Below are 27,813 nucleotides of genomic sequence, written 5' to 3' on the forward strand. Positions count from 1 at the left end.
CTCGAATGCTAGAGGACACTCCTTTGCACGAAAGGAAGTGGGAGAGACTGTGGAGTTGTCGGTGTCTTTGTGCATGCTCGAATGCTAGAGGACACTCCTTTGCACGAAAGGAAGTGGGAGAGACTGTGGAGTTGTCGGTGTCTTTGTGCATGCTCGAATGCTAGAGGACACTCCTTTGCACGAAAGGAAGTGGGAGAGACTGTGGAGTTGTCGGTGTCTTTGTGCATGCTCGAATGCTAGAGGACACTCCTTTGCACGAAAGGAAGTGGGAGAGACTGTGGAGTTGTCGGTGTCTTTGTGCATGCTCGAATGCTAGAGGACACTCCTTTGCACGAAAGGAAGTGGGAGAGACTGTGGAGTTGTCGGTGTCTTTGTGCATGCTCAAATGCTAGAGGACATTCCTTTGCACGAAAGGAAGTGGGAGAGACTGTGGAGTTGTCGGTGTCTTTGTGCATGCTCAAATGCTAGAGGACATTCCTTTGCACGAAAGGAAGTGGGAGAGACTGTGGTGATGTCGGTGTCTTTGTGCATGCTCGAATGCTAGAGGACACTCCTTTGCACGAAAGGAAGTGGGAGAGACTGTGGAGTTGTCGGTGTCTTTGTGCATGCTCAAATGCTAGAGGACATTCCTTTGCACGAAAAGAAGTGGGAGAGACTGTGGAGTTGTCGGTGTCTTTGTGCATGCTCGAATGCTAGAGGACACTCCTTTGCACGAAGGGAAGTGGGAGAGACTGTGGAGTTGTCGGTGTCTTTGTGCATGCTCGAATGCTAGAGGACACTCCTTTGCACGAAGGGAAGTGGGAGAGACTGTGGAGTTGTCGGTGTCTTTGTGCATGCTCAAATGCTAGAGGACACTCTCTTGCTCTCTTTGCACATAACCAACGCCGTCTGCAGGCCCCGCTCATCTATCGATTCAACCTTTGTCATAGAATAACATTTACCTACACTTAAACTTTTTTGTCATTCATTCAATCTTGCTCCCCTTTTTGTCTTCATCCTATTCAGAATTTCTAAACTCTTAATTTTTTACTCTTGAATTTTTTTCTTTCTTGACAATTTGTCAAGATTTCCTGATGTTTTAGGTCAAGAAATCAAGAAGTACATTTTGTCAAAATTCAGATCAAATTTTATTTTAAAACAATTTTCCGTGTTATTGTGATTTTCAAAAGTGAAAAAATAAACCAAAAAAAAATACAGTTAAAAAAACAGCGTTTGCACACAGGGTGAGAATTGATTTTGGGAATTCGTAAAATCTCTATAAAAACAGTAAATCTTGAGATAATGTTACAAAACTGTTTTTTTTTCGAAAAAAAAAATCTGAATATGACTTCCAATATTTTTTAATTTCAATATTCCAATAATCCAATATAAAATGATAAATTTTGTCAATATTTTGTAATGTCTAATGTTGATCTTAATGAAGTTATCTTCATCTTAACAAAATGGCATATATTTCTGATTCTGACCTAAAACACTTAATGAAAAACTTGATTTCTTCTCAACTTTTTTTCAACTGAACAGTTTTCCCCCACCCCGTCCTCATTACAATTTCCAGCTCAACTGATTCGCACGAGTCAGTCATATTCGGAAAGTCAGATTTATGAGTAACTATCTTTTTTTCTTATTTCTTTTTTAACTTTACACTAATGTGAACATGACAATTTTTTTCAGGGAAGATCAGTTCAGTGAAAGAGACAAACGCTTTTTTGGCATTCCATCGCCTTCTCATGTCAGTAGGTTTAATTGATAATTAGAAATTTGAACTGTCATTTTTATAATTTATATTATAATTTATATTATGTTTATGTAACATTTAGTTGCAAAATTTTAGTGATTTTAACAATTATTTTATTTTTCAGGGAAAGATCTTCTTGTCGTCACGAAACTTGGTTCGAGTGCTGGCTGAATCTGTTGAACCAGTCGGTCAGGCAGGAAATGAATGCTGGTTTGCCAAAGTAAGTTAGTTTACAATTTTGAATTGTCAGTACTATTCGGCAACAACCCAACTTCAATTTTTTTCAGGACAATCAGCGAGAATGATGATCGTTCATACAACGATTGGACAATGGATGGATTCGCGATCGATCGGCAATGGACGACGACAATGAGGGCGAAGGATCCGATAGGTATGCGCTATGCGCTGTTCGCTATGCGCTGTTAGCTATGCGCTGTAAGCCATGCGCTGTACGCTATGCGCTGTATGCAATGCGCTATGCGCTGTTAGCTATGCGCTGTACGCCATGCGCTGTACGCTATGCGCTGTATGCAATGCGCTATGCGCTGTTAGCTGTGCGCTGTACGCCATGCGCTGTACGCTATGCGCTGTATGCAATGCGCTATGCGCTGTTAGCTATGCGCTGTACGCCATGCGCTGTACGCTATGCGCTGTATGCAATGCGCTATGCGCTGTTAGCTGTGCGCTGTACGCCATGCGCTGTACGCTATGCGCTGTATGCAATGCGCTATGCGCTGTTAGCTGTGCGCTGTACGCCATGCGCTGTACGCTATGCGCTGTATGCAATGCGCTATGCGCTGTTAGCTATGCGCTGTACGCCATGCGCTGTACGCTATGCGCTGTATGCAATGCGCTATGCGCTGTTAGCGGTGCGCTGTACGCCATGCGCTGTACGCTATGCGCTGTTAGCTGTGCGCTGTACGCCATGCGCTGTACGCTATGCGCTGTTAGCTGTGCGCTGTACGCCATGCGCTGTACGCTATGCGCTGTATGCAATGCGCTATGCGCTGTTAGCTGTGCGCTGTACGCCATGCGCTGTACGCTATGCGCTGTTAGCTATGCGCTGTATGCAATGCGCTATGCGCTGTTAGCTGTGCGCTGTACGCCATGCGCTGTACGCTATGCGCTGTTAGCTGTGCGCTGTACGCCATGCGCTGTACGCTATGCGCTGTATGCAATGCGCTATGCGCTGTTAGCTATGCGCTGTACGCCATGCGCTGTACGCTATGCGCTGTATGCAATGCGCTATGCGCTGTTAGCTGTGCGCTGTACGCCATGCGCTGTACGCTATGCGCTGTTAGCTGTGCGCTGTACGCCATGCGCTGTACGCTATGCGCTGTATGCAATGCGCTATGCGCTGTACGCTATGAGCTATGCAACGATTGGACAATGGATGGATTCGCGATCGATCGGGAATGGACGACGACAATGAGGGCGAAGGATCCGATAGGTATGCGCTATGCGCTGTTCGCTATGCGCTGTACGCCATGCGCAGTACGCTATGCGCTGTATGCAATGCGCTATGCGCTGTTAGCTATGCGCTGTACGCCATGCGCTGTACGATATGAGCTATGCGCTATGCGCTGTACGCTGTACGCTATGCGCTGTTCGCTATGCGCCAATTTACAATTTGCGCCAATTTAATGCCAATTTATAGAATCTGCCATAATGCCAATTTATAGAATCTGCCGTAATGCCAATTTATAGAATCTGCCATAATGCCAATTTATAGAATCTGCCGTAATGCCAATTCATAGAATCTGCCATAATGCCAATTTATAGAATCTGCCGTAATGCCAATTTATAGAATCTGCCGTAATGCCAATTTTTAGAATCTGCCATAATGCCAATTTATAGAATCTGCCGTAATGCCAATTTATAGAATCTGCCGTAATGCCAATTTATAGAATCTGCCATAATGCCAATTTATAGAATCTGCCGTAATGCCAATTTTTAGAATCTGCCATAATGCCAATTTATAGAATTTTTTATAGAGCGTATAGCGTATAGCGTATAGCGTATAGCGTATAGCGTATAGCGTATAGCGTATAGCGTATAGCGTATAGCGTATAGCGTATAGCGTATAGCGTACAGCGCATGGCGTACAGCGCATTGCTAATAGCGCATAGCGCATTGCATACAGCGCATAGCGTACAGCGCATGACGTACAGCGCATAGCGCATACCTATCGGATCCTTCGCCCTCATTGTCGTCGTCCATTCCCGATCGATCGCGAATCCATCCATTGTCCAATCGTTGCATAGCTCATAGCGTACAGCGCATAGCGCATTGCATACAGCGCATAGCGTACAGCGCATGGCGTACAGCGCACAGCTAACAGCGCATAGCGTACAGCGCATGGCGTACAGCGCATGGCGTACAGCGCACAGCTAACAGCGCATAGCGTACAGCGCATGGCGTACAGCGCATAGCTAACAGCGCATAGCGCATTGCATACAGCGCATAGCGTACAGCGCATGGCTTACAGCGCATAGCTAACAGCGCATAGCGAACAGCGGAGTTGAGAAGAAATCAAGTTTTTCATTAAGTGTTTTAGGTCAGAATCAGAAATATATGCCATTTTGTTAAGATGAAGATAACTTCATTAAGATCAACATTAGACATTACAAAATATTGACAAAATGTATCATTTTATATTGGATTATTGGAATATTGAAATTAAAAAATATTGGAAGTCATATTCAGATTTTTTTTTTCGAAAAAAAAACAGTTTTGTAACATTATCTCAAGATTTACTGTTTTTATAGAGATTTTACGAATTCCCAAAATCAATTCTCACCCTGTGTGCAAACGCTGTTTTTTTAACTGTATTTTTTTTGGTTTATTTTTTCACTTTTGAAAATCACAATAACACGGAAAATTGTTTTAAAATAAAATTTGATCTGAATTTTGACAAAATGTACTTCTTGATTTCTTGACCTAAAACATCAGGAAATCTTGACAAATTGTCAAGAAAGAAAAAAATTCAAGAGTAAAAAATTAAGAGTTTAGAAATTCTGAATAGGATGAAGACAAAAAGGGGAGCAAGATTGAATGAATGACAAAAAAGTTTAAGTGTAGGTAAATGTTATTCTATGACAAAGGTTGAATCGATAGATGAGCGGGGCCTGCAGACGGCGTTGGTTATGTGCAAAGAGAGCAAGAGAGTGTCCTCTAGCATTTGAGCATGCACAAAGACACCGACAACTCCACAGTCTCTCCCACTTCCCTTCGTGCAAAGGAGTGTCCTCTAGCATTCGAGCATGCACAAAGACACCGACAACTCCACAGTCTCTCCCACTTCCCTTCGTGCAAAGGAGTGTCCTCTAGCATTCGAGCATGCACAAAGACACCGACAACTCCACAGTCTCTCCCACTTCTTTTCGTGCAAAGGAATGTCCTCTAGCATTTGAGCATGCACAAAGACACCGACAACTCCACAGTCTCTCCCACTTCCTTTCGTGCAAAGGAGTGTCCTCTAGCATTCGAGCATGCACAAAGACACCGACAACTCCACAGTCTCTCCCACTTCCCTTCGTGCAAAGGAGTGTCCTCTAGCATTCGAGCATGCACAAAGACACCGACAACTCCACAGTCTCTCCCACTTCTTTTCGTGCAAAGGAATGTCCTCTAGCATTTGAGCATGCACAAAGACACCGACAACTCCACAGTCTCTCCCACTTCCTTTCGTGCAAAGGAATGTCCTCTAGCATTTGAGCATGCACAAAGACACCGACAACTCCACAGTCTCTCCCACTTCCTTTCGTGCAAAGGAATGTCCTCTAGCATTCGAGCATGCACAAAGACACCGACATCACCACAGTCTCTCCCACTTCCTTTCGTGCAAAGGAATGTCCTCTAGCATTTGAGCATGCACAAAGACACCGACAACTCCACAGTCTCTCCCACTTCCTTTCGTGCAAAGGAATGTCCTCTAGCATTTGAGCATGCACAAAGACACCGACAACTCCACAGTCTCTCCCACTTCCTTTCGTGCAAAGGAATGTCCTCTAGCATTTGAGCATGCACAAAGACACCGACAACTCCACAGTCTCTCCCACTTCCTTTCGTGCAAAGGAATGTCCTCTAGCATTCGAGCATGCACAAAGACACCGACAACTCCACAGTCTCTCCCACTTCCTTTCGTGCAAAGGAGTGTCCTCTAGCATTCGAGCATGCACAAAGACACCGACAACTCCACAGTCTCTCCCACTTCCTTTCGTGCAAAGGAGTGTCCTCTAGCATGCGAGCATGCACAAAGACACCGACAACTCCACAGTCTCTCCCACTTCCTTTCGTGCAAAGGAATGTCCTCTAGCATTTGAGCATGCACAAAGACACCGTCAACTCCACAGTCTCTCCCACTTCCTTTCGTGCAAAGGAGTGTCCTCTAGCATTTGAGCATGCACAAAGACACCGTCAACTCCACAGTCTCTCCCACTTCCTTTCGTGCAAAGGAATGTCCTCTAGCATTCGAGCATGCACAAAGACACCGACATCATCACAGTCTCTCCCACTTCCTTTCGTGCAAAGGAATGTCCTCTAGCATTCGAGCATGCACAAAGACACCGACAACTCCACAGTCTCTCCCACTTCCTTTCGTGCAAAGGAATGTCCTCTAGCATTCGAGCATGCACAAAGACACCGACATCATCACAGTCTCTCCCACTTCCTTTCGTGCAAAGGAATGTCCTCTAGCATTCGAGCATGCACAAAGACACCGACATCATCACAGTCTCTCCCACTTCCTTTCGTGCAAAGGAGTGTCCTCTAGCATTCGAGCATGCACAAAGACACCGACATCATCACAGTCTCTCCCACTTCCTTTCGTGCAAAGGAGTGTCCTCTAGCATTCGAGCATGCACAAAGACACCGACATCATCACAGTCTCTCCCACTTCCTTTCGTGCAAAGGAGTGTCCTCTAGCATTTGAGCATGCACAAAGACACCGTCAACTCCACAGTCTCTCCCACTTCCTTTCGTGCAAAGGAGTGTCCTCTAGCATTCGAGCATGCACAAAGACACCGACATCATCACAGTCTCTCCCACTTCCTTTCGTGCAAAGGAATGTCCTCTAGCATTTGAGCATGCACAAAGACACCGACAACTCCACAGTCTCTCCCACTTCCTTTCGTGCAAAGGAGTGTCCTCTAGCATTTGAGCATGCACAAAGACACCGACATCTCCACAGTCTCTCCCACTTCCTTTCGTGCAAAGGAATGTCCTCTAGCATTCGAGCATGCACAAAGACACCGACATCATCACAGTCTCTCCCACTTCCTTTCGTGCAAAGGAATGTCCTCTAGCATTCGAGCATGCACAAAGACACCGACATCATCACAGTCTCTCCCACTTCCTTTCGTGCAAAGGAGTGTCCTCTAGCATTCGAGCATGCACAAAGACACCGACATCATCACAGTCTCTCCCACTTCCTTTCGTGCAAAGGAGTGTCCTCTAGCATTCGAGCATGCACAAAGACACCGACATCATCACAGTCTCTCCCACTTCCTTTCGTGCAAAGGAATGTCCTCTAGCATTCGAGCATGCACAAAGACACCGACATCATCACAGTCTCTCCCACTTCCTTTCGTGCAAAGGAGTGTCCTCTAGCATTTGAGCATGCACAAAGACACCGTCAACTCCACAGTCTCTCCCACTTCCTTTCGTGCAAAGGAGTGTCCTCTAGCATTCGAGCATGCACAAAGACACCGACATCATCACAGTCTCTCCCACTTCCTTTCGTGCAAAGGAATGTCCTCTAGCATTCGAGCATGCACAAAGACACCGACAACTCCACAGTCTCTCCCACTTCCTTTCGTGCAAAGGAATGTCCTCTAGCATTCGAGCATGCACAAAGACACCGACATCATCACAGTCTCTCCCACTTCCTTTCGTGCAAAGGAGTGTCCTCTAGCATTCGAGCATGCACAAAGACACCGACATCATCACAGTCTCTCCCACTTCCTTTCGTGCAAAGGAGTGTCCTCTAGCATTTGAGCATGCACAAAGACACCGTCAACTCCACAGTCTCTCCCACTTCCTTTCGTGCAAAGGAGTGTCCTCTAGCATTCGAGCATGCACAAAGACACCGACATCATCACAGTCTCTCCCACTTCCTTTCGTGCAAAGGAGTGTCCTCTAGCATTTGAGCATGCACAAAGACACCGTCAACTCCACAGTCTCTCCCACTTCCTTTCGTGCAAAGGAATGTCCTCTAGCATTCGAGCATGCACAAAGACACCGACATCATCACAGTCTCTCCCACTTCCTTTCGTGCAAAGGAATGTCCTCTAGCATTCGAGCATGCACAAAGACACCGACATCATCACAGTCTCTCCCACTTCCTTTCGTGCAAAGGAGTGTCCTCTAGCATTCGAGCATGCACAAAGACACCGACATCATCACAGTCTCTCCCACTTCCTTTCGTGCAAAGGAGTGTCCTCTAGCATTCGAGCATGCACAAAGACACCGACATCATCACAGTCTCTCCCACTTCCTTTCGTGCAAAGGAGTGTCCTCTAGCATTTGAGCATGCACAAAGACACCGTCAACTCCACAGTCTCTCCCACTTCCTTTCGTGCAAAGGAATGTCCTCTAGCATTCGAGCATGCACAAAGACACCGACATCATCACAGTCTCTCCCACTTCCTTTCGTGCAAAGGAATGTCCTCTAGCATTCGAGCATGCACAAAGACACCGACATCATCACAGTCTCTCCCACTTCCTTTCGTGCAAAGGAGTGTCCTCTAGCATTCGAGCATGCACAAAGACACCGACATCATCACAGTCTCTCCCACTTCCTTTCGTGCAAAGGAGTGTCCTCTAGCATTCGAGCATGCACAAAGACACCGACATCATCACAGTCTCTCCCACTTCCTTTCGTGCAAAGGAGTGTCCTCTAGCATTTGAGCATGCACAAAGACACCGTCAACTCCACAGTCTCTCCCACTTCCTTTCGTGCAAAGGAGTGTCCTCTAGCATTCGAGCATGCACAAAGACACCGACATCATCACAGTCTCTCCCACTTCCTTTCGTGCAAAGGAATGTCCTCTAGCATTCGAGCATGCACAAAGACACCGACAACTCCACAGTCTCTCCCACTTCCTTTCGTGCAAAGGAATGTCCTCTAGCATTTGAGCATGCACAAAGACACCGTCAACTCCACAGTCTCTCCCACTTCCTTTCGTGCAAAGGAATGTCCTCTAGCATTCGAGCATGCACAAAGACACCGACATCATCACAGTCTCTCCCACTTCCTTTCGTGCAAAGGAATGTCCTCTAGCATTCGAGCATGCACAAAGACACCGACAACTCCACAGTCTCTCCCACTTCCTTTCGTGCAAAGGAATGTCCTCTAGCATTCGAGCATGCACAAAGACACCGACAACTCCACAGTCTCTCCCACTTCCTTTCGTGCAAAGGAATGTCCTCTAGCATTCGAGCATGCACAAAGACACCGACATCATCACAGTCTCTCCCACTTCCTTTCGTGCAAAGGAATGTCCTCTAGCATTCGAGCATGCACAAAGACACCGACATCATCACAGTCTCTCCCACTTCCTTTCGTGCAAAGGAGTGTCCTCTAGCATTTGAGCATGCACAAAGACACCGTCAACTCCACAGTCTCTCCCACTTCCTTTCGTGCAAAGGAATGTCCTCTAGCATTCGAGCATGCACAAAGACACCGACAACTCCACAGTCTCTCCCACTTCCTTTCGTGCAAAGGAATGTCCTCTAGCATTCGAGCATGCACAAAGACACCGACAACTCCACAGTCTCTCCCACTTCCCTTCGTGCAAAGGAATGTCTTCTGTCGTGCAAAGACGTCATTTGTAGTGTATTTTCTTTAAACTTTCCAATGACACTACTTTTTTGAAATGTTTTCCTAACTGTGAAATTGTTAATTTTTAAACACTCCAAAGTTTGTATATATTTATTCATATGAATGTTTGATTAATGCCAGAAGAAACAGTTTATTGTTCGACTTCCAAAATTGTGATAGGTGCATTTTGACCGATTTCCATTTTATTGACCGTGAATGGAAAAGTTCTAATTTTTGAGAGGTTTGATCATGACATTTACCTATATTTTTTTTCCATAGGTGTTAGTTTAACCTTCTTCTCAGTCAGTGGCAAAACATAAGCGAAAAAGTCGTGAAGTTAGCAATGTTGAAATTTTTGAAAAATACTATTGCCTTCAGAATATCAGAAAAATTCGGTAATTTGCGAAAAACTAACAAAAACGGTCGAGGCAATCAAAAATAAATGAATTTTTTCGACTTGAAAACTTTTGACCTACAAATTTTTTGATCTACCTCGAGTATCGTGGCGGCTATTTTTGCATTTTTCAAAATAATACGCAAAAATTTTGTCATCTTTCTCACTTTTCTGCTCAGTTTTCTTTTGTTTTCTGTTTATTTTCTATATTTTCTCACCGATTTTCAATTTTCCAGTAAACTCCGCATCGTCATGGACGTCTCACAGCCCGGCGGGTCCCATGCGGACAACAGCAATGTGAGTTTGATGGCGAATACTTTCTTCAAAAGACTAATTAAATATTTTCAGCCGTCACGTAATGTAGGAGAACGTGTCAAGGATCATGCTCAACAAGGAGAAGAAGTCGGAGTTCAGCAAGAACATGATGGCAATCAGGAAGTGGAAGTGGTAAGCGGTTTTTTCTGTTGTAATTTAAACTATTTTCAAGACTTAAACAAAAGTTTGGCAAATGGTTCAAGCTTGACAGAAAAGTATGAATTTTCAGCCATATGAGATGGAGGCAGAACGTGAAGAACGAGTAGCACGAGAAGAACGGGCAAAACAGGCAAAGAAAGAGCAGTATCAACGGGAAATTGAAGAAGAAGATCGAGCACTTCGTGATCACGAGGTACGATATTTATTTTCAGTTAGAAGAGATATAGGATTGTATAGGCTGAGCCTGAGCCTGAGTCTAATCCTAAGCATAAAACTAAGCATAATCATGAGTCTAAGCCAAAGATTTGGATCGCGGCGTGATGACGCGTGGAGCGGCGCCGCATGGGAGCCCTACCTAAGCATAAGCCTAACTAGTAAGCCTAAGTCTTAACCTAAGCCTATGCGTATGCGTAAGCCTAAGCCTAATCCTAAACCGCGTTGACGGGTAGCGTGCTTGAAGCTTGATGCTTGCAAAGCTGGTCTCGTGCTTGATTCACACCGTTGGTCTCAACCGACCGAACTTTATAATAAAACTTTTACTTTTCAGGGATTTGATGATAAACTGAAAAATCTACTCCCTGGTGGACTACAGACGCCCAGACCTACAAAGCTGGTAAGTTAACAAATTTTAAACTTCTAGAATGAAACATTTATTCCTTTCAGGAACCTAATCCGAAGCTTGCTGCTTTGTTCAAATTCTTAGAGATATATCAGGGCTCACTCATTGAGAAAGCATTCGAATTTTCTAATGACAGAGTCAAGATAATTGCTTATATTCCACATGACGTCTCATTGGAACTAAAAGAAGGCAACTATGACAAATCACTTGCACTGATCCGAACCAGACGAATGGCTAAAATGATGGGTGAACTTTGGGAAGAGGAAAGAAAACTTTTCGAGGAGGAAAATAGAAAGAGAGCAGGCATGATAAAATACGCAAAACGCTGTGATGTAAATCGACAACCAGTTCAAAAAGTCATGGAGGATATTCGTAACATGTACTGCGATCTGATGTCATGTCTATCACGACGAGAAGCTCTTATCCGACAGGAAGAAAAAGATCGACAAATGCTCTTGAAAGTTGGCTTCAAAATCTGCAATGACTGGCTTCCGGACGGCATCCACAACAGACCAACACCAATTGATTTGTTGAAGCCTCATGAGCGGAAGGTAGGTAGTTATTTTGTAAGTAGCATGCTATTATGCCCCAAAAATGAGTCCTAGAACATTTTAGGTTCAACTAGGGTTCTCATGTTGGCGCCGCAAACGCCGCCCTCCGAAATCTTTTTAGCGATGCGCGAAACCCAAAAAGTGTCGGACGCGGAGCCAAGTTTGCGCCAAATAGTGCGATAGGGTATGGCACTATTTAATCTAAACTGAGCTCCACGTTTCGGTTCCGAGCATCGCTAGAAAAGTTTCGGATCGGGCGTTTTCTTCAGAAAGTTACCAGAACCATTTCTCGTCTTTTATAAAAAAAACCAGCCGCTAGCACGCGCCAAGGCGCGTGCTAACGACTGGCAAAAGTTGACATGTTTAACACATAAATCATCAATTAATCCTACAAAAGTATCTCATGAAAAAAGGTGAAAATGTTCACTTTTTGAACACTACATAGGATTCCCGTCAAAATGTTTTCAAAAAATTAATATTTGAATTCCCGCCAAATGTTTCACTGCGATGGGTCTCACCACGATGGGTCTCACCACGAAGGGTCTCACCACGATGGGTCTCACCACGAAGGGTATCACCACGAAGGGTCTCACCACGATGGGTCTCACCACGAAGGGTCTCACCACGATGGGTCTCACCACGAAGGGTCTCACCACGAAGGGTCTCGCAGCGGCTTTTTTTTTAATTTTCCAGAAGGTTCTAGAACATTCTACAATTTTCTCGAATTTTCTAAAAGGTTCTAGAACATTCCAGAATTTTCTCAAATTTTCCAGAAGGTTCTGGAACAGTCCAGAATTTTCTCGAATTTTCCAGAAGGTTCTGGAACAGTCCAGAATTTTCTCGTGTTTTCCAAAAGGTTCTGGAACATTCCAGAATTTTCTCGAATTTTCCAGAAGGTTCTGGTACATTTCAGAATAATGTTTTCAAAAAATTAAAATTTGAATTCCCGCCAAAATGTTTTAAAAAAATTCCAATTTGAAGTCCCGCCAAAATGTTTTCAAATATTAAAATTTGAATTCCCGCCAAAATGTTTTCAAAATTTAAAATTTGAATTCCCGCCAAAATGTTTTCAAAATTTAAAATTTGAATTCCCACCAAGATGTTTTTGAAAAGTGTTGAGTAGTTTATCGCGGACCTCGATCGATGTCGGGTGCGCAATCATCATAAATAACACCAAATTTTTCTCAAATAATTTTTTTGCGCTGAATATTGTGACGTCACCCGTGACGTCAGAGACAAACAGAATAGCGCTTTATATATAGTAATGATAATGATATTTGCATAACACTTTTCTACTGAACCGTACTCATTTCTGTCCCATGAAAACCTTTTAGAAAAACTTTTCCTAATAATTAACATTTTTCAGAAGCTTGCCCATGATACAAAGATGCTTAAATTTTATATCAAGTTGACACAATCAATGCACGATAGTGGAGTCTCAAGAATCAAAGAATACCAAAAGCAATTTCATCTCAGAAAAGGCCCAAACTTGCAATATGGAATCAACAAAGTACTGACGGCACAACAATTCACAGATCCTCCCAAACAGCCAGAAGATAAAACGTTATACGAGTGCAGTTATGCAACACAAATACGCACTACTTGTATTTTCTATGTGATCCTGAAAAACAATAAATTGTTCTGTAACTTGCTTGTGGAGTCTGTTGTACTTTTAAGAGAATGCGAGAAAAAGTTTGAAGCTAAACTATATTTATTCCGGTGGAATGAGAAAGTTCGAAAAAAAAATAGAAAACTCAAAAATAGTCTATTTACTGTTTCACACTTTCTAGTTGAACAACGATGAGTTTTTGTGATGTTGTGAATACAATATATAAAAATTTTTTTCACTACTACGATTTTCAAGGAGGTCAAATAATAAAACGTCAGGACAAGATTTCAAAATAAAAATGCAATTTTCCTTTTTTCCGATAAAAAAACGACCTGAATAAACACTTTTTTTTTGCAAAAAAATTCTGAAAAATATTATTGTTGAATGAAATCGCACCACTTTGGGAAAATCACGTCAGTGCCGAAGTTGAAAAAAGTTCATTTTTGCACAACATTGTTCTTCCATTCCAAGATTAAAAGTTCAAAAACAAACAATTTGGAATTACCCACCTAATTAAAATCTTCACTGTTTCACCAGTGCTATATAAAATTGCACCTTATCTTGGAAAATAATTCATAGGGTAACCGATTTTCAAAACTCACGTAACCTTTAAAAAACGGTCAGTGCATCCCTGTGCATTGCACACCATTGAAACACCACCTGATAACATCTTGATCTTTCCCTCTTCTCCAATCGCCCTCTAGTCTATTGCCTACGTGACTTTTCTCATATTTTCCTTCGCCTCGTACTATTTCAGAGGTGGAGGCTGTTTGTGTGTATATAAGTACGATGTTTTTCTCACTTTAACCTCTGCGTCTTGTTTACCCGGTGAAACGAGTTTTGTTCTCGGTGTTTTTCTGTTTTTTTTTTCTGCAACTGAATTTTTCCATCAACCTAGTTTTTATCAATTTCTGCAAAAATGCGAACGAGTACTGTAGTCTATGGTGAGTCTTTTCATTGTTTTCTGATCTGAAAAAGTTTATGAAAAATGCATAACTTTTGTGTGTGTGTTTTTTTTTCAAAAAAAAATTCCCGTTTCAAACTGTTAATGAAAAATAATAGAAAAATAATTTTAACCATTGGTATCTTCACGGGTATTCTCTTCCATAATTGTTTGAGTTTTGAAATTTCAAAGTTAATGTCATAAATTTTGGAAAAAATTGAGTTTTATGAAAATTTAAGGGTAATGTCGCATTTTTGAACTTCTGAAATGTTCCAATACAATCATTTTTCTTCAATTTAAATAAAATCACAACGGAGAGAGCGATAGAATCTTAGTGAAGTGTTTTCTTTGAAAAAAATTGTACCCCAAAAAGCCCAAAAACCCCATGATGGAAGCCCGGAATTAAATGTATTTTTTAATTTTCATTAAAAGTTTGATTAGATTAAGATTACGTTTAACGACACAAACATTACAAGCAATACATACTTGAATTTGAAAATAACTTGAAACAGTTTTTTTTTCAACTTTTCCATTTTTTTCGAGTAAATTTTTTCGTTAAAAAATTAAAGTTTGTCTAATCAAAAAAAGGCTATTCACATTAATTCCAACGTACTTAATTTTTTTTTAATTTTGCGCCGAAATTCATCTAATTTCCAAAATAACACTTAAAAAATTTCCGTTTCTCATCTTTCAACAAAAAATATTCTCTAAATTCTAACGGAAGGAAAATTGAAGCTTGCATAAGCAAAATAATTTATCAACTTTACAGAACATAATATTTTTTAAATGAACTTGATAAAAAATTTCAGTTTCAAATTATATATTTTCACAACTATTCCCAATAAAGATTGATAAAAAAACAGTAGCCAAGAAGAACATTTTCTAATTTCTAACCACCCAAATTACATTTTTATAATTTCAGGAAAACACTTCAAGCTTCTAGTTGTCGGTGGAGGCGCAGGCGGCCTCGGAGCAGCTTCAAAGTTTGCCAGAAAGTTGCCACGTGGTAGTGTTGGAATAATCGAACCACGTGAAGATCACTATTATCAGCCCGGTTTTACACTTGTCGGCGGTGGATTGATGAGTCTAGAAGCCAATCGCGGAAAACAGAAGGATTTAATTCCAAAAAATGCCACTTGGATTCAGGATAAAGTGCAAAAGTTTGAACCAGCGAAGAATTCGGTGAAGTTGAGAGGAGGAGATGAGATTACCTATGATTATATGGTTATTGCCATGGGCGTTCAGTTGAGATATGATATGGTAAGTGAAGAATATGATTATATGTATATTTAGAAAAGCAATTGAGTTGCCTGAAATTTCAGCGAAAATAATGGAAGGAATCAATCCGTCCTAAAGATTCTAGCAAAAATTGAAGGAATTTTGAAACAGTAAATTAAGTTTTCAATTAACTTCATTTTTTTATTATGGAAGCATAAATCTTGTTTTCTTCAAGTATTATTCTTCGAATAATAACATCCCAAATTTATGAATTATCTGAAGCAGAATTAATATCTAACACTTAAAAATTTTCAGATCAAAGGAGCAAAAGAGGCTCTGGACACGCCTGGAGTTTGCTCCAACTATTCCCCATTTTATGTTGAGAAGCATTACAAAGAGGCCATGAATTTTAAGGTAAGTACTTTTTTGTATATGATAAAAACGCCTAAAATATGAACAGAAACATCAAATAGGGGTAAAAATATGATTTCTTGAAAAATTAATTTAAAAAATATTGCTGTTTCACACTGTTTGTATTATTATCACTATTTAGTACTTATTCCGTTGTCCTGCTCTTTTTATTTCCAGATATCATACAAACCCCGAAAACTATTGAATTATTAGAAAAATAAGTATTTTAGATTAAACTTTTTTAAACTTTAAAATTTAAAATTTCCGGAATAATAGTAGCAAGTTGTTTCAAATTTTCAATTTTTTTAAAACAAAAGTCACCTTTCGTAACCTGAATATTGTCTATTTCTCGTGTCTTTGTCTTGTGATTTTGTGTTGGAAAATTGTCAATTGAAAAATCAGTGTTTGGTAAAATTGCTAAAACAAAACAATTGACAGTTTCCAAATGTGCATAAAAAACTGTCGTTTATTTGTTTTCAATTTGGTTTTTATTTAACATAAAAATTTGAAATATTAGCCTATATCTAGAAATCCGCGGAAGCTATTTTGTACCAGATGAAATGTAAAATTTAAATTAACTATTTCGATATTTTGTTAAGTCCAGTCTGTTTGATTACAACTTATTCATTTTGTAAAAATTACTTTCAGGGTGGAAATGCACTGTACACCTTCCCAAATACGCCGATAAAATGTGCAGGAGCTCCACAGAAAGCGTGTTACATCACTGATTCAATTCTTCGTCAAAGAGGTGTTCGTGATCAGGCACACATGATCTATGCAACCAGCTTGAAAAGGGTTCGGTTTTTATTGTGTTGGGATATAATAAATCATGGTGCCATTGGAAATCAGAAAAGCAAAAAAAAAATCAGAAAGCACCAGCTGGTCACAATTGATTGTTTTGATAACAACATATTGAAACAGTACAATAATTTTTTCTTTCATGTAAGTTTGAACATCGAGTTTTTCAAGGTTGTGTGAAAAAACAGAACAGACAACATTTTGAACAAATTTTTCACTGTTTCACAATTTACAAAAAAAACTGACTCATTTAAATACCGTTAATGCAACTGCTCTTTTTCCATCAAATATCTCGTCAAGACATTTTCAGTTGTTCGGAATCGAATCGTATCTAAAATCCCTGGAAAAAGTAGCTCGGGATAAGGAAATCGATGTGAGAACGAGAAGAAATTTGATTGAAGTGAACACAAATGACAGAATTGCCACGTTTGAGCTGTTGGATGAGGAGGCTAAGCCAACTGGAAAAACTGAGCAAATTGAGGTGAGTTTTCTTCATTTTTTTTTACATATTATGTTTTTTAGGCATCTGGAAACTTAAAAATTCTTGGATTAAAATTTTTAACTGTTTTAAGTATTCCATTTATTTCAAGCTTATTTTAAGTTTTTATTCGTTTCCAATAAATCGTTAAAAATAAAACTTTCCAGTACTCCCTATTACACATTGGACCCCCTTGCTCAACTCCAGAAGCTCTCCGCAATTCGGCATTTGTCGATAAAACTGGATTTATGGATGTGGATGGTGGGTCATTACAGGTAAGCTTCGAATGTGGCAAAACATTGAAATTTATATATGTTTGATGAAACGGGCATTTTTTAAAAACAAAATAACAAATTGAACACACAAGTAGTCATCATATCAAAAGGACAATCTTCTTCAATTATTTCATTTAGTTTTAAAAATGTATTGAAACAGTTTAAAATTAATTTAAATGTTTGTTCTAATTTTTCAAAAAGAACTTTATTCTTTTTGTGAACAAAAAAAATACTGTTTCACAATGTTTACATAGAAATTAGTAAATTTTCTTTCGAAAATGCATCCATCATCTACGGTTGAAGTTTTCAGTCCAAAAAATACCCGAATGTATTCGGAGTGGGTGATTGTATGAATACGCCAAACGCAAAGACTGCTGCAGCAGTTTCATCGCATTTGAAGACAATCGAGAAGAATTTGACACAAGTCATGCAGGGTAATCGGCCATGTATGCAGGTGAGTTGACTTATACCATGCATTATGGAGCAACCGACACCTTCCGGGTTCCGCTACACTCTGTTTTCCTAACTGAGCTTGTTTCGGTTTGTAATGAGCCCGCAAGATGTCGGGTGCTGTTTAAGTATTTTTAATAGAAATATATTAGCTTTGTAAGCACTTTTATTCATAATTTTATTTTTTTTTACTTTACTTCATATGACTCTAAAATTTGATGTTCCACGTTTTTTTTTGGTTATCCTCAATTTTGGTCGGCCGCACATTACGAAAAGCACGAAGTTTAATTTGATATGCACGTTTTCAAAATTCTCAAGCTAGTTTAAAACCAATGGCGAAATAGGCATATCAATATTTACTGAAATTTTACATCCATTTAAATCATTCAAGTGAAACAGTAAGCGAAAAACAATCAAACATTTTCATTTTTCAGTACGATGGCTACGCGTCATGCCCACTGGTTGTGAGCACAAATCGTGTGATCCTCGCAGAATTTGGACCTCGAGGAGCCATGGAGACAACTCCATTTGATCAATCGAAACCCACATATTGGGCATATTTGATGAAAAGGTATTTCATGCCAGCTCTGTATTGGAATGGTTTGATTAAAGGATACTGGAATGGACCAGCTACACTCAGAAATTGTACACGATTGGTAAAGTCTAAATAGATATTTCCCACTTTGTCGTTTTTATTTGTTTATAGTTTTATTCATTTTTTCATTTTTCTATGAAATAAATTTACTGTTTCAAATTGTTTTTTCACCGAACAGCGAAGCAATGAAATGATTTCATTACCTTACATTAGCCCAATAATTTTTTGTTCTTTTATTTAACAAAAAATGCATTCAATTATTTTTTGTAAAGACACTAATTTTTGAGATAATCTCACTGCTTTAAAACCGAGTTGAAACATTTTTTTTAAATCGCAATTAGAATAGTCATTTCGAATGACAAATACCCATGAAATTTTTAAAGCAATAAGCAAACCATCAGCCGTATATATTTTATTTGGTTTGGAAATTGAAAAAAAAACCGCTGATATTTGATGAAAAACGTTTTTGAAACTCCTCAGCATTGCAATGGTTAATTGGAAGCAAACGGGAACAGTGCTTACACTGGTAAAATAACTTTTTTTTTATTTTTAAAAATGTATTGAAACAGTTAAATTAATTCCAATTTTTGTTTTAACTATTCAAAACAACTTTCAACGTTTTGTGAACAAAATAATATATTGTTTCACAATGTTTACATAGAAATTAGTAATTTTTTTTTCGATGATACAAATCCATTTGATCATTGCTTAATGCGACAGTTGAAACATTCGACATACACCGGACAAAGAAAGAGAGAGGGTTGGCAGACAAATAGCACGCTTCTCGCTTCTCTTCCTTTGATTGAAGACGGGAAACGGTGGCCGAATGGTCTAGTGGTATGATTCTCGCTTTGGGTGCGAGAGGTCCCGGGTTCAATCCCCGGTTCGGCCCATTTCTTTTTGCAAATCCTGATGTTTTTTAATGAAAAACTGAATTGAATCTAACTGGAAAGTATCTAAACGGGTTACATTTTGGCTTCCAAGGAATTCATAATAGCTATCAAACTTTAATTTCCACAAAAAAGCACAATAATGATTGAAGATGATTCTTTTATGAAGAATTCATCATATAGATCAATTCATAAAAAGTTTAAAAAACGACCATATTTTTTCTTTTGAATATTTATAATTAGAAAAAATTCTTGAGAATGCATTGTGCATTTCTAAATTTGAATTGTTCGTTTTAACAATCCAAAAAAACGTTTAACGTTTTATGAAGAAAAGAATATACTGCTTCACAATGTTGACATAGAAATTAGTAATTTTTCATTTAATAATTTTCTTATAACGCTGTTGCTTACAATTTATCCAACTTTTCAGTCCAAAAAACATTTAACTGTAAAAAAAAAAAAAATTATTTTACAATTTTTTTCAAAAATTTTAATGATACATGTATGTTTACTCACTTTCAGACCATCAAAACTAAATATATTTCAATGTTAAAACTGACAAAGTGAAACATTACAAATAACTTCGAATGTATATTTTTTTTGCAGGTAGAGCTTATTTCATTCAATTTTTTTTATTATTGAAAACGTCTCTAAATTAAGGTTATATTAGTTTGATGATTTTCAGAATTTTCAAGTCTCTTGGAATTTTGCGACTGCATTTGAAAAATCTTCATTTCACGAACAAATTAAGATGATCTTGGAATATGAAGTAGAGCGAACATGTCGATTTCTTTCATATTAATTCCATAATATTCCCAATTGTAATACCAAGCGCCGCTTGTAACATTACAATGAAAACTAAACGGAGTGTATGCACCATGTCCATCTTGAAATCCTGTCGGAAAATCTGCAATTTCACAGTTTCCAGCTTTATCAATCCAGCCAGCAACAGCTGAATCTTTTTCCAATTTATAGTTGTACGAGTAGAATGATTCACGAAAATTGGAAGCTTCCAAATAAACAGTGGCAATGCAATTTCCTTTGTCAAAAGCTGGAGTTTTCAAGTAAGGAATTCGATTTGTGAGACTTGAGCAGTCGGTATTTGTGGGAGGAATCGGTTTCATTGGAGTGCATGGGCATTCTGAAACAGAAGGAAATACAATTTTTGAACAGATTGAAACGTATTATACACACCACAAGATATGACATTTACTACCATTTTTAATAATTATCCCAAATTGAAAACACGATGAAACAGAGAAAATTTTGACAAAAAAATTAATCGATAATTTGAATAGTGTTGTACCAGTTTTGATAGTTCTTTTTTTTTTTTAGTTTTTTTTTTAGTTTTATAATTTAAGAGTTCTATGACTTTTGTGATGCAGAAATCTTTTTTGAAATTACTGAAATAATGGATTAAAATGAGAATTCCACTAGTTTTTCGTTGACCCCCATGAAATGTAAGTTTACTGTGGTTCCTCACTACGACTACTGATGGAATAGCATTTAACGTACATTTTAACGGGATAATTTTGATAAGGAAGCTTCTGATTAAAAAAAAAACTAAATTGCTAATTTTCTGAAGTATCATCAAAACTCGTTAAAATGATTAATTTATTCTACAGTTTCATTAATGCTATTTTTATTGTTTTATTTGTTTTTCAATAGAACATTAATTTTAGTTGCTTACCAAATTTAGTCTCCTGATTTTCCCCGATACATGCACAATTGTATCCACCAGAAATACAATCTCGACTACGGCTCCACTGAAAATTAAATTTACATATTTTTTCTTATGTTTCATGTTGTTTTCATAAGCATTGTCAGTGCGGCATATCCAATGGGGTATGGGAATCATATGTATTATATCTAACTCTTTTTTTGAATATCGAATTGCCTAGTTATTTTTTTTCCTAAAATTTAAACGGATTCACCTCAACATTTGCTCCGTTATGAGCCCATCGGGTCCATTCTGTCCAAACTCCTCCAACAGGGCAACATGGTTGAGTTGGGGCAGCATTTTGAGAGTTGCTTCCACAGTGATACCAGTTATTGATCACTTTTGGAGTACCAATGCAACATGGTGCACCTGGACCATTGGTTCTCGGATAGTTACAAGCTTGGGTGCCACATGGCTGAGAGATTCTGGTAGAGCCACTGAAAATTGGAACGTCATTTTTGGGTTTTTTTTAGAAAAACAAAGAAATAAATTTTAAAAGCTGTCTAAGAAAATTTCTGTTTCATAGAATGCTTGAAATCATTTATTCAATTAATCTGAGTTCGTTGATTTTTGGATATAGGAAATGATTTTTTTCAAAATGTTGTAAATTTGAAAAAAAAAGGATCAGCGATTTGTAATATCACCCGAGTAAAAGAAAGCGTTCTCATGAAATTTATTGATTTCAAAAATGTTAAAAGTGTTCTATTCATGTATATCAGTGTTGACAAAGAGCAAGAACAAAAATTCTAAAAATTATGAATCTCATTCGAAAAATGTATAGTTTCGAGGTTTTTCTGTACTGACAAGCATTTGTTGTTCATTTTATAGAGAAACACTCAATTTTTGAATGTTTTTACCAACTAGAGCTCAAGTTTAAGTTTCGGGATACATAAATCACATTACTAAACGTTTTATGCTTTACAACATATTATAACAGTAGTAATTAAATTCAACTTCATTGAAACTACTCAACTAAACTAAGATCATTCTATGAAGACTATGTAAAACAGTGCAAATATTTCATATTCTTTCAGTATTTTTTCCAATCTTTTTTGAAACAATTAACTAATCATACCCTACTTACACACAAGGACAATTTTTCAATCCATCTGACAAGCAAGTTCTAGTATAATTCAAATTGGAACAAGCTCCACAAGTAGTTGCACACACTCCATTTGATGTCCATTCTGACCATATTCCACCTGTTGGACATATTGGACAATCTGCTGCATTTGAGATTTGCAACAGAACCAGGAAAAATACATGTAGTTTCAACATTTGAAAAATGTGAATTTTGACAGATAAAGCATCATATATAGCTGGAAATTTTCTGAGAAACAAGTACAAAGGGGCATAGAGTTTTGTGAGAAAAAGTGAAAGTGACAAACCTGCATTAAATCTTGAGTTCAAAAGTTTGGTTAGATTCATAAATATGTGCTTTTGATCTTTAATGGTTTAATTGGTTCACTCAAAGTTTTTACGTAATATGTGAAACAGCAAAAATTTTATTTTGTTGCTAATTCAGCTCACAATCAAAATCTAACTTTTTTTCAAATAAGCAGTGATTTTACATTTGCAAGAATAGTCCTCATTCACGTTATTTTCTCCTTTCTATTTCTATGTTTTCCTAATTTTAAAAATTCTAATTCTCTACTGTTTTACATTTTTAATATAAGTATGTGCAATCAAACGTGAACCATTAGAGTCCAGTTGATGTCCATTCTGACCATATTCCTCCTGTTGGACATATTGGACAATCTTCTGCATATTGAGGTTTGGAACATGTACAGGAAAAGTAAATGCAGTTTTACCATTTTGGTATGTTTGATGCTGGAATTCTATCATATAAAATATTTGTTTGTTTTTTTTTTCAGCTAGACATATATCTATTTTCTTTAAAAAAAAAAGAGACTGCGGTCATATCGGTACAAGTGTTCAATCTTGTTCAAATAAGAAACACTTGAAACAGTAGAAGTTTTTCCGGTGTTTGATGAAATTTTGAGTACGCCAACTTTGAAATAGTTCGGCAGCTGTTGTGTTTGCATTATGAGCCGCGTGGAGCCCGTTAGTTGTCGTACCACTCAGATTAGAAATTCCTCCCGATAGAGTTTCCAAAAATGCCCCTCATAGTAGAACAAACTGTTTTTTGGAAATTTTACATAAACGCAAAAGTCTTTAACTTTTTCAGTGTAAATTTATGTTTGATGAGTATAGACGCTGTTTCATTGACTTTTTATTTTATGACTTCTATATTATTTTGAACATTAAATACTTAAAAAAAAATTTCACAGACACACTTTTTGAAATGTGTCTAAACCTAAGGTTGCCCTGAGTTTACTGGGAAAAAAATTGCAGCTAAATTAATTGTATCGTTTTTCTTATACTGAACATGTTTATTAAATATCTTTTTAATGCAATAACACCCAAAATTTAAGCAATAACACTTATTTAGGCGTATAAAGCTGAGCGAACAATGCCACTTCCTTCATATCAATATCATATGCTGGCCATGTATTGTACCATGCTCCACTTGTAGTATTACACTTAAATCCCAACCGCCAATATGCTCCATTTGTGTTTGTATACGATCCTGGAAAATTTCCAATTGTACATCTTCCAGCCTTATCAAGCCACGCCGCAGTAGACATAGTTGCATTGTATTTTGCACTATAGAAAGCGAAATCATTTCGAAAATCAGTAGCTTCCATGGCATAATATGTTCGACACAAGGCTTTGTCCATGTACGGCTCACGCACATTATGAATAAGTTTACTTGTTAGATGAGCACACGCAGTGCTCCCTGCATAGATTGTCCTCATTGGTGTACATGGACATTCTGAAACAGTAAGTGTTAGAACCAACATAATATATATTTACTCGCTTTCAAGTTAAAAAAAATCCCCTCAAATTATCAGTAAATCCTATATATAACTTAAGAGAATAATTATTTTCAAAAATACAATTTCCAGCAAAAACTGTTCACTTACCAAACTTCGTTTCTTCACTTTCACCAACACAAGCACAACTGAATCCTCCAGAAAGACAATTTCGAGTACGAGTGTACTGAAAAGTTTGAAATTTTGATTGATTTTTTTTTTGCTGTTTCAACAACATATTATATTGAATTTTTAATATTTTAAATTCTGTATCACGTCCCCTAAAGTCATATTTATTTTAGATAAGCTGTGAAATAGTAGTTTTTTGTGCTGTATTTTGTTTATTTTAATATTTCAATTGACTACCTCTGTCAAATTCCCATTCTGAACCCATGAACTCCAATCACTCCATACTCCTCCAGTTGGACAGCATGGTGCAGTTGGAGTAGTTTGTGATGTACTTGCACAGTGATACCAGTTATTGACAATTTTTGGAGTACCAATACAACATGGAGCACCTGGACCATTAGTTCTCGGATAGTTACAAGCTTGTGTACCGCATGGTTGAGTGATTGTTGTGGAGCCACTGAAACAGTGGGAATTTATTTTTGAAAGACAGAATAAGGTTGCAAAAAAGCTAATGTATGCCTTCATTTCACTGATTTTGGAAATTGCAACTTACTTGAAAAAAACATGCTGAAACTGTACTAGATTTGAAATTTAGAACGGGATTTTTTCAGATCGAGGTAAACTTCACCGTTATGGGATTGCATTTCAAAACACTTCTCTATCAAATGCAACACTTCACACATTATTTGAACTTTGGTTGAAACAGACAAATAAATGTTACATAAAAACCCAGTAGCAATTATAAAAATGAGCATTTTGGAAAAGTTTCACAACATTTTTTTCAACTACGGAAGCTTATTGAAACTTACACACAAGGACAATTCTTCAATCCATCTGACAAGCAAGTTCTAGTATAATTCAAATTGGAACAAGCTCCACAAGTAGTTGCACACACTCCATTTGATGTCCATTCTGACCATATTCCACCTCTTGGACATATTGGACAATCTGCTGCATTTGAGATTTGCAACAGAAACACGAAAAGTAAAAGCTGTTTCAGCATTTCTAGATAATCAGGGTTCCTAGCTTAAGCTAATATATGTATGACATCGAGTGTGGGTGTAATGAGAATTGGGAAAAAATCAAATAAAAGTTTGCTGAAAATGTGTGAGAAAGTAAACATAAACAACAATAGGATGTTTATATCAAAATATGAATGTACAGTTTGATTTTTAGTTTTCTGATTTTTTTTCGATTTTCGAAAATTCTGAACATGATCTTTATAGAATTGAAATTTCCAACATAAGTTCAATAACATCTCGAAGTGTCAAAATGAAATCAAAAGATCAACCTACCTTATCAAACAGATTTTTGCGGGTATATAAACCACTTGGGACGGACTTAAAATCTTGTTGAGAATGTAAAATTTGGACCAAAATTTATTTGCTGTTTCTGTTTTATAATTTCATATTTTTCAATATTGAATCTAACAATTTATAACAAGTAGTTGGTTGAAGAAGATTTTGCTTTTGGAATACAAAAACGTAAGAGCATTTCAGTTTCATTCGTCGAATGATATAGCAAATTAGTTTTTATTTGAATATATGGAACATTGTTCGGTTCCAGCGATTTATGGAAATATCCTTGCAAATCACGACTCACCCAGAGCTGCAGTTACCAGATGGTGGTATTATTTAATATGTGTGCCATGTTTTTGACCTCACAATATGCTATTATTAAAATAAATTATAAATCAAACTAAATCAAGCAACACCGACTCTAAATTTACTTCCTTAACTAATTAACTTGAAACAGTCAAATTATTTCTGAAATATCGACGAAAATCAGTAATAAAAAACTTTCAAATCATTTTTCTAGCTTTAATATGTTTTGAAACTGAACACCCAACTTTTAGGAATAAATTTTAAAGGATTTAAAAAAAAACTTGAAGTGGTAAAATTTATTCTTTAGTATCATGAGAAATTATGAAATTGCGCGAACATAGTTACACTTGGCTTTGTTGAATTTGGGTCACGTATATGCAAATTTATGTGGTGAGCCTCAGTACTTCCAATGGGAAAATGTTGTCATTTAAATGCTGAAAAAATTCTGGTAAAAAAATACAATAAAGTTTGTGTAGTCTGAAAAAGTTCTTGTTGTTTCCCTGCTTTCCTTGAGACTCTTGTATTAAAGCTTGAAGTCCGGCTGGTAATTTCAGAACATGGAAATTTTGGAATTTTTCTTAACGCGAATTAATTAAAACTAAGTTTGATAAAATCATAACTTGTGAAGTTTATAATAATTGATTGCAGAAAACTCATGTAAAAACATTTTCCACCAAATTTTCACTGTTTCAACACTGACATATACTGCATGTGAATTTACTCCAATCAGTATTTGCTTTTTAGACTATGCTTCTATAACATACCATTTAATCAAATGTTTTGGAGAGAATAAGAGTAAATTGAACATTGTTTCAACATTTGTAATTTTCAAAAAGACATCTTTTGGCATGGCGGGCTCCACTAAGAAATGCACTTACAGTATCCAGCAACGATATGTCACCTCAATGTTTTCTCCATTTTGACCCCATTTTTTAATACTTTGGATTGCGATAGGGCTGGTGGAGATTTGGATTGTTCTGTTCGATATTCATAGAATTTTGTCAACTTGTTGAAACTGTAGTGAGTTGACAATTTCTAAAATACAGTTTACTGGTTTTATTTGACAGCTCGTGTCACTTTCATTCGACTATAACATATGTTCATACGGTATGACAAACAATAAAGATGAAAAATGCTTCAGAAATATATTTAGCGATAATTATTTAAATTATATTAATGAAAGAAAACATTGTAAAAAGGAACATCTGAAACAAAAAAAAACATTTAAAAATTCGCTTATAGAACTGCTTGTTTAAATGTATTTTCTGATTCAAAAATCACCACGCGACATAAAACTAAAAAACCCAATTTTATGTTCGTCTGTAATGTTTCTAGCATTGAATCAAAAGATGCCAAGATGTGCATTGTTTTCGGAACTTGTTGAAACATCTAAAAAATATCGCACAATAGTTTGCATTATTGAACGATTGAGCAGGAGACATTTTGAGCAATAACCTCAATTCTTGTGAACTTGTCAACTCATATGATAGGTTCAAGTGCCCAATATACCCGTTTTAGTAAGTACAAAATATAAAAAATTGAGAAGGTCGCTTAAAGTTGGAATTCTGCCACATTAATTTTCTCTGTTTTTCCAAGTAAATTTTTTAATTGAACATTGGTCATAAAATCTGCTACTATACTGGAACTCATAATAGAACTACGTTCACCAAACATCAAACTTGACGTTCACAAAAACATCAAACATTGTATGCATATCAGAGTGTCCTAATTTTACAAAAACTTGAAACTGGGATTTTTTTTTCAAAAAATGAACTAAGTTTTTTTTCAATTCTTCAATCCATCTGACAAGCAAGTTCTAGAATAATTCAAATTGGAACAAGCTCCACAAGTAGTTGCACACACTCCAGTTGATGTCCATTCTGACCATATTCCTCCTGTTGGACATATTGGACAATCTGCTGCATTTGAGATTTGCAACAGAAACAGGAAAAGTAGACACTGCTTCAACATTTTCGAGTTACCAGGTACCCAGAAAAAACTTTGTACTTGGTCACTTATAATAATATTGAGAACTGCCAGACAAAAAAAACTAAATGCAAATTGTTTGAGAAAGTTAATAAAAATTACTATATTCAAAAAAGTAACTTGGCACTAAGTGTTTGAATGTCGTACAAAATTTATCAGTTTGTTGAAACAATCAAAGTTTTCACGGAAATGACAAAAAATCGAAAGAACAATAAAGCCGCGAGTCAAGATCTTTT

The 27,813-nt window shown here is 37.5% G+C and overlaps 3 protein-coding genes, 60 non-coding genes and 2 pseudogenes across 72 annotated transcripts; 31 read left to right on the plus strand and 34 right to left on the minus strand.

Moving 5' to 3' along the window:
- The first annotated feature begins 1,654 nt into the window (after positions 1 to 1,654).
- Positions 1,655 to 13,250, plus strand: F02H6.4 (annotated as a pseudogene). Of its 3 annotated transcripts, one of them has the most exons (9): positions 1,655 to 1,729; positions 1,860 to 1,955; positions 2,023 to 2,126; positions 10,188 to 10,248; positions 10,300 to 10,398; positions 10,496 to 10,618; positions 10,973 to 11,038; positions 11,089 to 11,595; positions 12,962 to 13,250. In that variant, coding segments are annotated over exons 1-9 (1,420 nt in total). The 3 variants fall into 3 exon arrangements; another variant differs by lacking the exons at positions 1,655 to 1,729; positions 1,860 to 1,955; positions 2,023 to 2,126 and having other exon boundaries at positions 10,204 to 10,248; another variant differs by lacking the exons at positions 1,655 to 1,729; positions 1,860 to 1,955; positions 2,023 to 2,126; ... (3 more) ...; positions 10,973 to 11,038; positions 11,089 to 11,595 and having other exon boundaries at positions 12,983 to 13,250.
- Positions 13,251 to 13,412: 162 nt separating this feature from the next.
- Positions 13,413 to 13,433, plus strand: 21ur-5517. Its single transcript, NR_058600.1, has one exon.
- A 343-nt stretch (positions 13,434 to 13,776) lies between these two features.
- 21ur-10600 lies at positions 13,777 to 13,797 on the plus strand. Its single transcript, NR_058601.1, has one exon.
- A 164-nt stretch (positions 13,798 to 13,961) lies between these two features.
- Positions 13,962 to 18,531, plus strand: sqrd-1 (the record flags this gene model as incomplete). Of its 6 annotated transcripts, none has more annotated exons than NM_001268869.4 (8): positions 13,962 to 14,148; positions 15,070 to 15,407; positions 15,681 to 15,779; positions 16,425 to 16,718; positions 16,885 to 17,055; positions 17,220 to 17,327; positions 17,638 to 17,781; positions 18,212 to 18,531. In NM_001268869.4, 8 exons carry the CDS (start codon positions 14,124 to 14,126, stop codon positions 18,446 to 18,448), a joined length of 1,416 nt encoding a protein of 471 aa, NP_001255798.1. The 6 variants fall into 6 exon arrangements, with proteins under 6 accessions (NP_001255798.1, NP_001431027.1, NP_001293941.1 ...); NM_001444124.1 differs by having other exon boundaries at positions 14,024 to 14,148; positions 16,425 to 16,571; positions 18,212 to 18,528; NM_001307012.3 differs by lacking the exon at positions 13,962 to 14,148 and having other exon boundaries at positions 15,228 to 15,407; positions 18,212 to 18,448.
- Positions 14,285 to 14,305, plus strand: 21ur-936. The gene has a single exon (NR_058602.1).
- Positions 14,593 to 14,613, minus strand: 21ur-7740. Its single transcript, NR_058603.1, has one exon.
- Positions 14,856 to 14,876, minus strand: 21ur-4784. Its single transcript, NR_058604.1, has one exon.
- Positions 15,000 to 15,020, plus strand: 21ur-2670. The gene has a single exon (NR_058605.1).
- Positions 15,467 to 15,487, minus strand: 21ur-14359. The gene has a single exon (NR_058606.1).
- 21ur-14235 lies at positions 15,471 to 15,491 on the minus strand. The gene has a single exon (NR_058607.1).
- On the minus strand, positions 15,582 to 15,602 carry 21ur-11223. The gene has a single exon (NR_058608.1).
- On the minus strand, positions 15,585 to 15,605 carry 21ur-13624. The gene has a single exon (NR_058609.1).
- On the plus strand, positions 15,931 to 15,951 carry 21ur-278. Its single transcript, NR_058610.1, has one exon.
- Positions 16,257 to 16,277, plus strand: 21ur-2507. Its single transcript, NR_058611.1, has one exon.
- On the plus strand, positions 16,258 to 16,278 carry 21ur-14177. Its single transcript, NR_058612.1, has one exon.
- Positions 16,631 to 16,651, minus strand: 21ur-10097. Its single transcript, NR_058613.1, has one exon.
- On the plus strand, positions 16,839 to 16,859 carry 21ur-1334. The gene has a single exon (NR_058614.1).
- Positions 17,180 to 17,200, plus strand: 21ur-11684. The gene has a single exon (NR_058615.1).
- On the plus strand, positions 17,182 to 17,202 carry 21ur-10273. Its single transcript, NR_058616.1, has one exon.
- On the plus strand, positions 17,183 to 17,203 carry 21ur-5260. Its single transcript, NR_058617.1, has one exon.
- Positions 17,230 to 17,250, plus strand: 21ur-15397. Its single transcript, NR_058618.1, has one exon.
- Positions 17,314 to 17,334, minus strand: 21ur-15671. Its single transcript, NR_058619.1, has one exon.
- Positions 17,421 to 17,441, minus strand: 21ur-1098. Its single transcript, NR_058620.1, has one exon.
- Positions 17,422 to 17,442, minus strand: 21ur-6630. Its single transcript, NR_058621.1, has one exon.
- On the plus strand, positions 17,607 to 17,627 carry 21ur-5163. Its single transcript, NR_058622.1, has one exon.
- Positions 18,106 to 18,126, minus strand: 21ur-11194. The gene has a single exon (NR_058623.1).
- Positions 18,109 to 18,129, minus strand: 21ur-1019. The gene has a single exon (NR_058624.1).
- A 35-nt stretch (positions 18,532 to 18,566) lies between the features above and the next one.
- Positions 18,567 to 18,587, plus strand: 21ur-10542. Its single transcript, NR_058625.1, has one exon.
- A 39-nt stretch (positions 18,588 to 18,626) lies between these two features.
- Positions 18,627 to 18,647, minus strand: 21ur-10649. Its single transcript, NR_058626.1, has one exon.
- A 227-nt stretch (positions 18,648 to 18,874) lies between these two features.
- Positions 18,875 to 18,895, minus strand: 21ur-2298. The gene has a single exon (NR_058627.1).
- Positions 18,896 to 19,033: 138 nt separating this feature from the next.
- 21ur-5470 lies at positions 19,034 to 19,054 on the minus strand. Its single transcript, NR_058628.1, has one exon.
- Positions 19,055 to 19,058: 4 nt separating this feature from the next.
- 21ur-3160 lies at positions 19,059 to 19,079 on the plus strand. Its single transcript, NR_058629.1, has one exon.
- Positions 19,080 to 19,185: 106 nt separating this feature from the next.
- On the minus strand, positions 19,186 to 19,275 carry F02H6.72. Its single transcript, NR_058630.1, has one exon. It is a non-coding gene; the product is annotated as an Unclassified non-coding RNA F02H6.72 (non-coding RNA).
- F02H6.t1 lies at positions 19,193 to 19,264 on the plus strand. The gene has a single exon. It is a non-coding gene; the product is annotated as a tRNA-Pro (tRNA).
- Positions 19,276 to 19,646: 371 nt separating the features above from the next.
- 21ur-15409 lies at positions 19,647 to 19,667 on the plus strand. Its single transcript, NR_058631.1, has one exon.
- 21ur-5535 lies at positions 19,650 to 19,670 on the plus strand. Its single transcript, NR_058632.1, has one exon.
- A 97-nt stretch (positions 19,671 to 19,767) lies between these two features.
- Positions 19,768 to 19,788, minus strand: 21ur-3968. Its single transcript, NR_058633.1, has one exon.
- Positions 19,789 to 20,008: 220 nt separating this feature from the next.
- On the minus strand, positions 20,009 to 22,260 carry F02H6.7 (uncharacterized protein; the record flags this gene model as incomplete). Its single annotated transcript, NM_070329.2, has 4 exons — positions 20,009 to 20,403; positions 20,953 to 21,028; positions 21,197 to 21,419; positions 22,067 to 22,260. 4 exons carry the CDS (start codon positions 22,258 to 22,260, stop codon positions 20,009 to 20,011), a joined length of 888 nt encoding a protein of 295 aa, NP_502730.2.
- 21ur-2181 lies at positions 20,454 to 20,474 on the minus strand. Its single transcript, NR_058634.1, has one exon.
- On the minus strand, positions 20,457 to 20,477 carry 21ur-4326. The gene has a single exon (NR_058635.1).
- 21ur-1466 lies at positions 21,104 to 21,124 on the plus strand. The gene has a single exon (NR_058636.1).
- Positions 21,543 to 21,563, plus strand: 21ur-2754. Its single transcript, NR_058637.1, has one exon.
- On the plus strand, positions 21,547 to 21,567 carry 21ur-13228. Its single transcript, NR_058638.1, has one exon.
- Positions 21,925 to 21,945, minus strand: 21ur-14435. Its single transcript, NR_058639.1, has one exon.
- 21ur-10903 lies at positions 21,926 to 21,946 on the minus strand. Its single transcript, NR_058640.1, has one exon.
- Positions 22,261 to 22,411: 151 nt separating the features above from the next.
- Positions 22,412 to 22,432, minus strand: 21ur-2715. Its single transcript, NR_058641.1, has one exon.
- Positions 22,433 to 22,681: 249 nt separating this feature from the next.
- On the plus strand, positions 22,682 to 22,702 carry 21ur-13064. The gene has a single exon (NR_058642.1).
- On the plus strand, positions 22,683 to 22,703 carry 21ur-4625. The gene has a single exon (NR_058643.1).
- Positions 22,704 to 22,883: 180 nt separating this feature from the next.
- On the minus strand, positions 22,884 to 22,904 carry 21ur-2588. Its single transcript, NR_058644.1, has one exon.
- A 343-nt stretch (positions 22,905 to 23,247) lies between these two features.
- Positions 23,248 to 23,268, plus strand: 21ur-12542. The gene has a single exon (NR_058645.1).
- A 95-nt stretch (positions 23,269 to 23,363) lies between these two features.
- On the minus strand, positions 23,364 to 24,990 carry F02H6.6 (Fibrinogen C-terminal domain-containing protein; the record flags this gene model as incomplete). Its single annotated transcript, NM_070330.2, has 4 exons — positions 23,364 to 23,818; positions 23,970 to 24,045; positions 24,225 to 24,444; positions 24,797 to 24,990. The coding sequence occupies 4 exons, from the start codon at positions 24,988 to 24,990 to the stop codon at positions 23,427 to 23,429; spliced, it is 882 nt and encodes a 293-aa protein (NP_502731.1). The 3' UTR covers positions 23,364 to 23,426.
- Positions 24,496 to 24,516, minus strand: 21ur-2743. Its single transcript, NR_058646.1, has one exon.
- Positions 24,500 to 24,520, minus strand: 21ur-11660. The gene has a single exon (NR_058647.1).
- On the minus strand, positions 24,628 to 24,648 carry 21ur-7517. Its single transcript, NR_058648.1, has one exon.
- A 33-nt stretch (positions 24,991 to 25,023) lies between the features above and the next one.
- On the plus strand, positions 25,024 to 25,044 carry 21ur-3982. Its single transcript, NR_058649.1, has one exon.
- 21ur-11701 lies at positions 25,026 to 25,046 on the plus strand. The gene has a single exon (NR_058650.1).
- Positions 25,047 to 25,420: 374 nt separating this feature from the next.
- On the plus strand, positions 25,421 to 25,441 carry 21ur-2248. Its single transcript, NR_058651.1, has one exon.
- A 235-nt stretch (positions 25,442 to 25,676) lies between these two features.
- Positions 25,677 to 25,697, minus strand: 21ur-6052. Its single transcript, NR_058652.1, has one exon.
- Positions 25,698 to 26,321: 624 nt separating this feature from the next.
- On the plus strand, positions 26,322 to 26,342 carry 21ur-8239. Its single transcript, NR_058653.1, has one exon.
- A 200-nt stretch (positions 26,343 to 26,542) lies between these two features.
- 21ur-601 lies at positions 26,543 to 26,563 on the minus strand. The gene has a single exon (NR_058654.1).
- Positions 26,564 to 26,912: 349 nt separating this feature from the next.
- On the minus strand, positions 26,913 to 26,933 carry 21ur-8361. Its single transcript, NR_058655.1, has one exon.
- A 290-nt stretch (positions 26,934 to 27,223) lies between these two features.
- On the plus strand, positions 27,224 to 27,244 carry 21ur-10782. The gene has a single exon (NR_058656.1).
- Positions 27,245 to 27,274: 30 nt separating this feature from the next.
- On the minus strand, positions 27,275 to 27,295 carry 21ur-6634. The gene has a single exon (NR_058657.1).
- Positions 27,296 to 27,376: 81 nt separating this feature from the next.
- Positions 27,377 to 27,562, minus strand: Y64G10A.9 (annotated as a pseudogene). The gene has a single exon. A coding segment is annotated over exon 1 (186 nt).
- Positions 27,563 to 27,682: 120 nt separating this feature from the next.
- 21ur-1325 lies at positions 27,683 to 27,703 on the minus strand. Its single transcript, NR_058658.1, has one exon.
- Between the last annotated feature and the right edge of the window lie 110 nt (positions 27,704 to 27,813).

The sequence above is a fragment of the Caenorhabditis elegans genome, chromosome IV (assembly GCF_000002985.6).
Source record: "Caenorhabditis elegans chromosome IV".
Taxonomy (NCBI): domain Eukaryota; kingdom Metazoa; phylum Nematoda; class Chromadorea; order Rhabditida; family Rhabditidae; genus Caenorhabditis; species Caenorhabditis elegans.